Source organism: Thamnophis sirtalis, unplaced genomic scaffold (assembly GCF_051295495.1).
Source record: "Thamnophis sirtalis isolate CommonGarterSnake01/CBP01778 unplaced genomic scaffold, rThaSir2_p1.2 scaffold_5, whole genome shotgun sequence".
In the NCBI taxonomy this organism is placed as follows: Eukaryota; Metazoa; Chordata; class Lepidosauria; order Squamata; family Natricidae; genus Thamnophis; species Thamnophis sirtalis.
Window position 1 is genome coordinate 63,917,355 of NW_028261385.1, and position 12,226 is coordinate 63,929,580.

A 12,226-nucleotide genomic window follows, 5' to 3' on the forward strand; every position below is an offset into this window, starting at 1 on the left:
GGAGGAGCGAAAGAAGGAGTGGAAAGGGGAGAGAGGAGAAGGAGAGAGGATGGAGGAAGGGGAAGTAAAGAAGGACAACAGAGGGAAGAAAGGAGGTAGGGAGGAGGAGAGAAGGAGAAGAAAATGATGGATGGTACAAAAAGGGTGTATGAAGAGCAGAAGAGCCAATAATTGTTTAATTGTTTTTGGGAGTTGATGGTAAGACAAATTGATGTAAACATTTAATAATATAATACAATATTGGCTATGTAATAGTATACATGTGGTTATATGTTATGAAAATGAAAAAATAAAAAACTTTATATAAAAAAATATTGAAGTTAGGAAATGTGATGGTGGATTTTAGACACATAAAACGAACATAAGAATCCTGATGTTTGGGAATTTGGGCAACCCATTTCTCTCTCTCTCAAACTCAATCTAATCTTATGTAATGCTCTATAGGAGCAACGGAAAGGCTTGGTAGTTAGGAATTCTGCATGCTTTTGCCTTTTATTCAGTAATTGGCTCTGAGGATGTCACTTGTCTCCATTAGATATTTTGTTTCATCTAAACATCTTTGGGAAGCTTATAAGTAGGACATGAAAAAAAATTATTTGTATGTTTGTCCTAACTTTCCTAATCTAGGTGCTCCTAAATTTTTGAGACATGTCAGACATTATCTGTCAGATGAATTTTTGCTAGCTGAGCCTTGATTTCAATTGCCTCTGACATTTTCCAAACATCGTGATTCCCCCCCCCCAATTATTCTTGTATTTGTACTATGTGTCCAAAATGTTTAAGCTTTAGCTGAATTATTTGTGTTTCCAGTGATCAATACTATTTTACTTCTTCTAATACTTAAGGCAAAACCTCTACACTAATCAGAAAAGTAAAGCATGAATAGAACATGGCTAAACAGAAGTGACTCTAAGTTTATTGATTGTTTGGTTATCCAACTCCCAAATCGCTTTGGGCAGCTTACAATTAGGAAAAACATAGAAAATATACACAGAGGCACACACAGAGAAACATATACACCTGTGGTGTTTTTCAATTTATTTTACTACTGGTTCACTTGCATGTTTGCACGCTTGCATGACACTTTTGCGCATGCGCAGAAGCGTCCAGATGGGTGGGCAGAGCCTCCTGCTGCCGCCACTACAGGTTTGCCCAATCCAGGGAAAACTGGCAGAAACCCACCTGTGATATACACATAAAATATATAATAAATTAGTAGAGACAATGAATCAAGGTAAGATCAACACAAAAGCAAAAGGCAAAAAAAGGAACTCTAGAATCATCCTATGTCCAAGGCTGGGTAAATAACCAAATCTTCAAATCTTTCATGAACACTATACGGGTTGGGAGTTTGGTAGACTCTCTGGATGAAGATAATTCCAGAGGGCAGGAATTCCATGCCAGACCTGGCATGTCTTCCAGATGCCACAAGATGATATTTGCTTAATTAATAAGATCAAAGATTGGCAAAGGAGTGAAACAAAGCTGCATACTTTCATTGTTAGAGCTTGCAGATTATTTTCACTTTCAGCTACCAGAGTAGTGTGTCAGTATAGCACAGGTTATTGATGTTTGTTTCAATAGGTTCAAAATCTTTTACCAATCCACGAGTTTCCTTCAATATATATTCTGCATATTCCCTTAATGAAGGAAACTTGTGGATTGGAAGAAGATTTTGAACCTATTGAAACAAACATCAATAACCTGTGCTATACTGACACACTACTCTGGTAGCTGAAAGTGCAAATAATCTGCAAGCTCTAACAATGAAAGTCAATGAAAAGATGAGACTAAGCTTTAAAATATAACAAAACACAATACTAATGACAACATGTACAGGAACCTGGCAATGAAGATGCTGAAGGTGGACAGTTTTTATCTTTTAGGATCATCTATAAATAGTAAGATGGGACAAGGTGGCTTAGTGGCTAAAATGCTGAGCTTGTCGATGAGAAAGATCGGCAGTTCAGTGGTTCAAATCTCTATTATGCCGGACACATGACCACAAAGATGTCTTCAGACAGCACTGGCTCTTCAGCTTTGAAACACAGATGAGCCCCCTAGAGTCAGGAATGACTAGCACATATGTGCGAGGGGAACCTTTACCTATGAATAGTAAAGGCACAATCAAGAAATAGGCTGCAGACTAGCAGTTGGCTGGATAGCAATGAAAGCTTTGGGGAAAATATTCAGGTATCAGGATGTATCTATATCTACAAAGATTTGAATCATGCAGAGAATGGTTTTTCCTGTGGCAGTCTATGGAAGGGAAAGTTGGAGTTTGAGAAAGGATCAAAGAAATATTGATACTTTTGAACACTGGTGCTGGAGAAGACCCTTGAGAATATCATGGATAGATAGCAAAGCACCAAACAAAAGGATCATACAGTAGAAGAAATCAATCTAAAGTTTTCACTCGAGGCATAAATGCCTTAAATTTATGATTTTTTTAAATACATTATGTGAAAACCTAGCTCTCTAGAGAAGGTTGTTAACTTGCAGCTCCAGGAATGAATTATCTGGCCCTTTTTCAATTGGGTTTCAGACCAAAATATAGCACTGAGATAGCTTTAATCACACTTAACGTAGTTAACCAATGGCAAGACTAAGATGAGTGGTGCATTCATCCTGACTGTTATTGTTTCCACAAAGTCAGAAGACTCTGGCATGCCCACTCCAGACAAATGTTACCTCAGAAATCCAGAAATAATAAGAGTCTGATCCTGATTCCATCAATATAGACTTGGATCACCCTGATACTGATTGGCTTGCCTTGGATTCAAATGGAGAGCAGTGTGTTGGTTATGGGCTTATATCCAACCACCAATATAGACACTCTTTTGTTAACAGTAATGTCTATTTCATTTAGTCTCTTAACTTCTCATCCACTGTAAAATATCTGACACTCCTGTGATATAAGGTGCCTCTTCCTAGTGCATTTCAGTTCACTGATTCTCAGATGTCAGTTATCACTTTGATATTGCCTTGGTTGTAAATGTCTGCTTTGCCTTCTTGGTAGAATGATACAATGATATTCCCTTCTCTAATTAACAGTGTTTAGCCTGATTCCTCATTTATCATGATTGTCTTTCACTGGTGACCCTTCTAAGAAGTATAGCTCATAGCATAATTGGGATGTACAAGCATCCTCATGAACATAAGGTAGAAGTAGGTAGGAGTAACATCCTTGCTGAATGTTTAGAAGTCTGATTACTGTATTTTTCGGCGTATAAGACGCACCAAGATTTTGAAGAGACACATTTAAAAAAAAAGGTTTTGCATTCTGCAGACCTCCCCAAAACAGTCCGTTTTTCACAAAAATGGGCCCATTTTTTTAAAGGGCATGAATAACCTTTAGGAGGCTTGTAGAGTGCTCCTAGGGGGTGCCCCCCACAAAATGAGCAAAAGATGGCCCGTATTTCATGAAATGGGCCTGTTTTTTGTCAAAAAAAGGGCATGCATAGCCTTTAGAAGGCTTATAGAATGCTCTGGGAATTGGGGAGGGGGCAAAATTGAGCAAAAAATGACCCGCTTTTCGCTCATTTCTGCCCTCCCCAGGCTCCAGGAGCTCTCTGAAAGCCTCCTAAAGGCTACGCACTGCCATTTTGGTGAAGGGGATGGGTTTCAGGAGGCAAAAAATGCTGTATTCAGTGTATAAGATGCACCCAGATTTTCAGCCTCTTTTTTGAGGGGAAAAAGGTGCATCTTATACTCCGAAAAATATGGTACTTGCAAAAATGGATCAGAAGAACAGTGGGAAATTACTCCACTATTTATGAAATTACAAATGATGAGGAATCCACAATGATATTTAATCCCAATTGTTAATCCCAGATGATTATGTAGAAATGAATTACTGTACAAGTGAATTAATAGAACTGATGTGTAAAGGCGGTCAAATGTAGCCAACTCTACAACTTCCTAGAAATGGAATAGAAAGAACAATCCACAGCCTCTCTTGCAGTCCTCAGCCAATTGGTTGCAAATCTCAAATTATCCTTCTGTGTTATTCAACTTTTTAAAAAATAGAAAATGTAGAAATAAATGAGATTAAGTTAAGCTTATCAAAATGTAACTGCTTTGTTGAAATTCAGAACTAACCCCCAAATCCAAAAGTCATGAAGGGAAGGGAAAAGGACAAAAATGTCTGACTTCCTTGGTAATAATATTCCGCCTTTCTTATGTTTCCTGAAACTCTAGGTAACAAAAAATAAAAATTGTAGGCTCCTAAAATAATAGGATTTGGCAACAGTGCTTTCCTCTTAGTATTTGACAAGCCAAAAGATTGTGTCTTAGGATTCAATTTCTGGCAACTCCAACTTTCCTGTCAATTGCAGATTGAATATAGCCAACCGTATAACATTCTTGCAAGAACAGCGCACAAAATTTAGACTGCATCAATAAAAATATCATTTCTGAATCACAGGGATTAATCATTTCACAATGATCACACCCAGTGGTGGTATTCAGCCGGTTTGGACCGGTTTAGGCGAACCGGTACTGGCAACCTGCACGTGGGCCCGTCCACCTGCCCCCACTCTACGCCGTCCTACTTAGCCACGTTTCAAGCCGCATGCATGGGTTCAAGCTGCGTGCATGAGCAAAGCAAAGGTACGGAAGGTGCGCATGTTCATGAAGCAAGCATATGCATGCACACAAACTCACAGTTTCAGTGCGCAGCGAACTAGTGGTATAAGAATGTGAAACCCACCTCTGATCACAACCCAGCTCAAAGATTGGATTTAATACTAGAGAAGGATTCGGACAACTGGAACAGTTCAGAGGACAGCAATGAGGATCAGGGCATTAAAAACTAAATCCTACAAAGAGCAATAGAGCAATCAGAGAATATTAAGACCCAGAAGGATATGACAGCTGTCTTTCATACAGAAAAAGATCATACAGAAAAAGATTTGTTCTCTATCCTTGCAGAGTGCAGCACACAGAGTAATGTGTTTAAGGAAAGAAGATTATGAAGGATCCTAACAGTAAGAGCAATTTGACAGTGAAACTAATTACTCAGGCAGGCAATTCCTTAGCTGGATGCAAGCAGATGCTTTAATATAGTTTTCTCCATTGGATAGAGGATTGCACTTGATGGTTCCTTGCAATGTCATGACTGTATAGTTTTATCACAATATTTGGAAAAATCCAAAATATTTTGGGGAGTTTTAATTCTTATACAACCAATAATTAAGAGCTGCAATGTAAATGTTAAAATTAATAGCCTGGTAAAAATATTTCTAAAGGGGGATAGCTTTTCTTTGAGGACTAAAAAAAAGTTAATTATGTATTCAAGACCTAGCACAGCATTTCAGTATAATTGTTTTTATTATTCATTGTAGCCTTGAAAACCAGAAGATGTGGATGATTCATTCAAAAGCTTTAATTTTTTGTCCCACAACCCACAAGAATATTTATTGTATTATCTAACAATTAGTCGTAGGCCAATTAGTCAGCTTATAAGTGAACAAATGATTTTCCACTTGCGGTAAAGAATTTTCATGCCTTATTTATTCTCCATCCACAAAGATATATGTATATGATTAAATTAGTTCGTAAGAACTAAATTATCAACGTTAGATATAAAAGAAAGAATAAATACAGTGCTCTTGAAAATCTCACATTTTTGGTCCCATTAAAGAATCAAATAAAACATTTCCCACTGATGGAAATTAAACAAACCTGACCTTAAAATAGTTACAAACATATAATTACATGGAATTTAGGACAGCTATCAACTAGGATATTTCCAAATAGATACCATTCCCCACCTCTTCCCAACAGTTAGAATCAGGAATCTTACATGATGACAGGAATGGCTTAAGTCATTTATTTTGTTCGAGTTAACTAGAATGTTGGTGAGCAATAAGTGATCTGAACATTCCAGGTGAACATTTGCTTCTTCATCAAGCGGAAAATCGAACAGGAAAAGAAGTTTCATGAAACATTGCAATTAGGAGTCAATGTTTATTGTACAATAATTAACCCTGGTCAAAGATGCCCAATGATTTTGGTTTGAGTGTAATGAACTATAATTTTGGGTACAGGCTTCATACATCATTTTCTTTTTAATCTATTGACCCACTAATACAAAGAGAAATGGGAGTGAACATTCCGGTTGATTATGCTACAAATCATAGTTTAAATGGTGAGGTCAACACATGATGATAAAGGATACTAATATTGCACATCTCTCTTGACATTGTGATAATAGACAAGGACCAGAAGATAGGAGTGGTGATGATAGTGATGTCAAATGACAACACCAGGAAGAGTAGAGAGGTTGGAGAAATACCTTGGAAGTACCTGAAGAAAGAATGAGAAAAGATGTGGAAAGTACAAGCCAAGGTACGTAGTCATATAGGCACACTTGGGCATGTGAATCATAAGCAGGGAAAGTGGCTCCAACAGATCCTAGGAACAAAGTCAGAGTTTTCTGTCCAGAAAAGTGCAACATTAGAAAAAGTTAAGATACTACGTAGAATCCTCAAATTAAAATGGGAGCAAGAAGAGAATTTTGGAGAGACAGGAGGGGAGGGGGCAGGGGAGGGGAGGAGAAGGAGTCACTTCTGGTGAGGAATGGCAAAGTGACATTCTGCAAATTGCGAGAGACATTATGGCTGAAAAAGAAGCCAAAAATTTTCTCCCAATCAAGAAGAGTTTTTGAGTAACTTTATGTATTTTGTACATCTTTTTTATGTGTTTCTGAGTACATAGCAGAAACTGATGTTTTGCAATCATCTGGGAGTCATAAGATTTCTTGTACTCACAGCCATTAATGTAGCCTTTTATGGACTCAAAGGGGGAAATTGTTTACATACAAATTGAGATACAAACAGTTTAAATTGTTATACCTGACAACTCTTACGGGGCTTTTGCTGATTAATATGGAGGGATGAAATTTAGAGATGGGCTTATAGAAAATGGAGAAAGTGGGGGGGGAGGAGGAGGAGAAGAAGAAGAAGGAAAAGGAGACAAAGAAGAAGGAAATCTTTAGGATGTATGTATGTATGGAGAGAGAGAGAGAGAGACAGAGACAGAGACAGAGACAGAGAGACAGAGAGAGGGGGGGAGAGGGATATTCAGGTTGGTGTTTTCGGCTTAAAGTGTGGTCGGAGCTGCCGTCTTTCTATAAATCTTGTGGGGAGGGAATGTGGAGTGATGGCCTTGTTTCAGTAAGTGGAATGATTGGTTGTGTGGTTGTATCATGATTGGTAGATTGGTGCTGATTAGTGCTGGCTGTGTTCTGTTGTTGTTTTGTGTTGTAACGGCCTGGGTGGGGCTCGTTTGTTGACTAGAGCTGGTTTCCAGATGTCTGGTAGGTGGGAGGTATCGTCACGTTTATTCATGTTGTTGGGGTTAGGGTGAGATGGCGAGTGAGACCTCGCTGAAACGTTGCCAAGACAATCTCAAACTTACACAGGAAAAGACCCAAACACAACAAGACCAGCATACCCTCACTCGTGAAAATCTACGAATATATGAATATATGTGTGTATATATACATACACACACACAGACAGACATACACACACACACACACACACACATATACATACATACATACATATAAAGTTTTCTTAGACTATAATGAAAGTTTCAATTTAATGTGTCAGAGAATTTTTATTTTTTTGTGCAACTGTGCCCATTTTCCCAGGAAAAAAATAATAATTTCAATACTGCTGGAAAAGATTATCCCCATGGATTTATCTTTGGATAAATGAATATTTTGTGAGTAAAGTATAAAAAGATAAAGGTAATTCATTTTGCCAGGGTCTTCAAAAAATTATGTAGGATCCTCGGAGGACATCAAATAGAGCAAGTTCCTCATTTTAGAAACATGGCTGTCATGCGACATTACTCAGAGAGAAGATACTCATATAACCCAGGTTGCTTTGAATGCTCAGAGGGGCTAAGCAGCAATCTTTTTTTTTCCAGACATCTAGCGACTTTGAAATGTTTTGAGAACAGGATGCTTGAACCATGAATGGACCAGTCACTCTTGGTTAGCCCACCCTACTTCACAGGGTTATAGTTGTGGGTAAAATAGAAGGAAGAAAGTGTATGTTCACATCCTTGAGTTGTTTGTAAAACTAATAAAATAATTATTTGTAAAAATAATAAAAACTGGAAACAAATAAATAAAAGAAATATGAAGCTCAGTTAAATCCAGACATTAACTATGAGAACCTAGAGAGGAAGTTATTGTTGGTCATCTTTGCTCTATTTTGAGAGAAAGAGCTTATAAAAATTTTATGTGTGTGTTCAGATATTGGTTACAATGCTCATTTTTAACCTCAAGGTTCAATGCATCTTACCCTGATAGTCAAATACTTAAAAAGACAAGCAAAAGACTAACTACAAAACTTGGAATTTTCAAGCGAGATGCTGACAGCCCTGGGACAAAATCATACAATCTTAGTTCTCAAAGCCGGAATTCTCAATAAAAAATTAAAAACAGAAAGTAGTGTATGATATATGTCAGAGCTCGATTGGGTCAAATTAAATTTTATTTTAAATCAACATACAAAGAATACATTTTAGAAGACTTCATGCTATTGTGGTTTACTATCTTACATTCAGTAGCGTTGTTGGGTAAATACTGCAAAAATGCCCTATTCTGAAAGGTTTATTCTTGTAAAGAGAAGAGAATTGAATCACAGGATGATGCTGTGCTTCACTGTAAAGTTTATGAAGACATTCCTAATCAACTTCTAACGAGTCTTCTTAGCCCATTTTGGCAAAAGAATGCTATGTGCAATTCTAGTCACAAAGTTTGTATTTATAACTTGGGCAACTTTAAATGCTTGCTGGAAAATTGTGGGAGTTGAAGTCCCACAATTACCCTGCCAATTACCTCCCAAAGATCGATTCGATCGCACAGACTTGGCCTCCTCCAGATTCCATCTGCCAGCCAATGCTGGCTGGCGACCCCGCGGGGGAGGGCCTTCTCTGTTGCAGCTCCAGCCCTCTGGAACGACCTCTCTGTTGAGATCCGGACCCTTACTACCCTCCCGGCCTTCCGTAAAGCTACTAAGTTCTGGCTGTTCCAGCAGGCCTGGGGCCGTTGAAGTATTCAGCCCCACTTTAATTGTGAATGTTGTTGTATTTTAAATTTTGTACTTTCTTATTTATTCCCCTTCCCCTTTTATTGTAAGCCGCCCGGAGTCCTTCGGGAGTGGGCGGCATACAAAACCAATAAACTCAAACTCACATCTTGCAAAGATTGGGAACACCTGTCTAGATGTATGAGCTGCAATTAATGTAAGGTATTTTTTGTAGCCTAATCCAATAAAATAAATACTTTAGGACTCTAGAGTATATTATTATTATTGTGTAAACCAATAGTAACAACTATGGCCCTTTTACAATTTGACTCACAGAATTCCTGAGCTCACATGGTTATAACAAGTTATAAAGGGAGCATAGTTGCTCACTCTCCGCATAAACTAATGGTTGCCCTTGTTTTTTTATTACGGATTATTCTAACTGTACCTTTTGTGCTGCTGACCAAATTGCATCTTCTAAGTGAGTAGCAAATCCTTCACTAAGCCATTCTTCTGTCCAGTCACGTGCCCCTATGGCCAAACCAAACCAGGCATGAGCAATTTCATGGCACAGTCGTGTTCCGCAGAGGTTGCTTTCTCCAGATAATGTGCTCTGTGACAGGAAGATGATATGTGGGCTGCAAAATATGAATGAAGGAGAAAGTACATTACAGAGCTGTGTTTACAGCAATACGTACACTTTATCAGTTTTGTCAGCCTGTTATTACTATAAGCATGCTATGCCATGACAGCTAGCTCAGACTTTTTAAGGAATTAGGTTGCACTTTATTGTTTTCTGCCTGAGAGTCCAAGAAAATATTCTGCCAAGTGTTTGCTTCACCAAATGTCTATTACCTGTAATAACTAACCCAAACCAAAGTTTTGTATTTTTCAAATTACAAGGCCGATTTCTTTCAATGGAAGCATTTATACTTAAACAAAGGCTAGGTGTAAATGTAGTCCACAGATATTCTTAACTAAAGATCAAAACAACTATGGAAAGGGGAAAAAACAGAAAAGTGGACCTAGTAAAAAATGCTGAAAACTAAACACCAGAACAACAAATAAGAATAAACTAAGCCTTCAGTAGACCATACTTTATAGTCCATATTATTCTTTACAGAAATATGCTTTTAAGATGACTGCTTGTATTGTCAAAGAAGAAGAAATTGTCATTCCAGCAATAAGCTACCTGTATTTTATCCTTGGTATTAATTCCATAAAATTATATCTGTAAACAATGCAAAGGTTGCTTTGGATTGGACAGTCTTTGATATGTTTTTGGGAAAAGATATCAGGTATCCATATCTGAAGAAAACTATAAGAATAGCTGCTAGTGTGGAAACTTTGGTGGAAAGTTTATAACACAAATCTCTATGACATTTACTAGTACTAGAGGTGGATATGGGAATTATCCTAAGGATAGGAAGCCATAGTCTGGATGGAAAATTGTCAAACAGATTGGCACCAGGTCAGTAAAAGAGATTAAGCCGTATGCATTCCACTTATTTATTCAAACTATGTAGAATATTTACATAAAGAGAATTAAGTGCAAGAGGGTGAGTTTTAAAACATCAATAACCTACACTATGATGATGACACTCTTGAATAGTTTAAAATGCAAATAATCTGCAAGATCTAGTAATGAAAGTGGAGGAACATAGTAAAAATAGAACTTAAATTAAATGTAAGAAGGCCAAACTCATTACAACAGAATACTATGGGTAGTCAATAAAATGAACAAAAACTTCACAGGAAAGAACATTTCAGTTTTCCCTTGCAACACACACACACACACACACACACAGACACACACACAACAGGTTGGAAGAACATAATAATCAAGTTAAAATGAAAAACAAAACAAAACATCAGTTCCATAAATCCCCCCAAGGTCTGGATGAACACAAAATTTTCTTTAAAATCATTTATTTGCCATTTTCTCACATCTAATACAAAATAAACTTATTGAATTAAAGTCAGAATGAAGATTGGGCTTAAGCAGCATATAAATTTAATGATAAATATACTTACTTTCCTTTCCTTGATGTAGTACTGCATCAAATACATATCTGTACTACACATATATTTAATGCATGTATGTTATAAAACTATAAAACTATAAAAGTTATAGAATCACAAAATGACAGAATTGCGGCAAAGACAAATCTTGCCCAAAAATATGTAGAGTATTTTTAAAACAGTATCCTTATCTAGTATTTCCAAATACTGTTGAAACAGTGTTTTAAAACTCATGCTATAATGACCCGTCACACAGAACGAGGACCATAACATTCTCTGCCACATTGTTTAAGAAATAAATTTCAATTTAAGAACTGAATTTAGCATCCTCAACATTCCATATGATAAGCAACAGTTTCATTTTCCTCATGTAAGTAATTGAACTCATATACTTCATATTTAAATTTTATTCATCTAGTTCGTATAAATCCATGCTTAAACATAGTTCTGGTTTCCTGGAAATTCTTCCTCAGCTAAATCAATATCATAGATCCAATTTTCCTAGCCTTTACCGCCCAGCCAGATACAAATAGCAATTGCTTTCAGTCTTAAATTACTTCTAGCTTCTAGTACTACCTGATGGGATTTATTCTGGTCAGATTATGCTGATTGCTTAAAGTTTCTATCTCTACTTACGGTAAGGTTTACACCAACTCTGGTTATCTCCCAGCAGGACTCCCTCAGACCGAAAAGCTTGCCCATTCCTCAGCACTGCTTCTGCTTCCTTCCAACTTTTTCAATTTGTCAATTTGTAGTTCCTTCTCCCATAGCTTCCAAAATGACAGCATACCACATGCCTTAATAATGTCAGATTCTAGTCTATCTGATTACTTTACTAATCTGACATTGTAATCACTTGCAGTCCTGATAGGTTTTATGGCACCTCTAGAAATAATGCTTGTCCGTGCAACCAGAGCACAAAACTTTCTGTACAATGCTAGGTTTAGTGAAGTGCTAATTCTTTAATCAAAGAAATCAACCAAGCCTGCAGCATAACAGTAGGGTGTGTGTGGAGGGGGGGGGTGTATTCAGTTGTTGAATTTCAACATCTGGAATGTAGCCAGTTGGGAAAGTTGAGCCAAATTATTTCTTAAGGTGAGGCTTGCCCTTATTTAGTTCATACCCTTTCAGCAAAGGGTAGGCTTAAGACTGAT

At 37.3% G+C, this 12,226-nt stretch overlaps 1 protein-coding gene across 4 annotated transcripts in view; it reads right to left on the reverse strand.

Moving 5' to 3' along the window:
- Positions 1 to 12,226, reverse strand: part of AOPEP (aminopeptidase O (putative)) — a 213,891-nt gene that overhangs the window by 139,696 nt on the left and 61,969 nt on the right. For all 4 annotated transcript variants that reach the window (XR_015696708.1, XM_087715919.1, XM_087715918.1 and 1 more), the window contains exon 6: positions 9,499 to 9,688. Coding sequence is in view for 3 of the 4 variants with exons in the window: in XM_087715919.1 (XP_087572045.1) it covers positions 9,499 to 9,688 (190 nt within the window). In the remaining variant the exon portion in view is untranslated. The remainder of the gene's footprint in view (positions 1 to 9,498; positions 9,689 to 12,226) is intronic.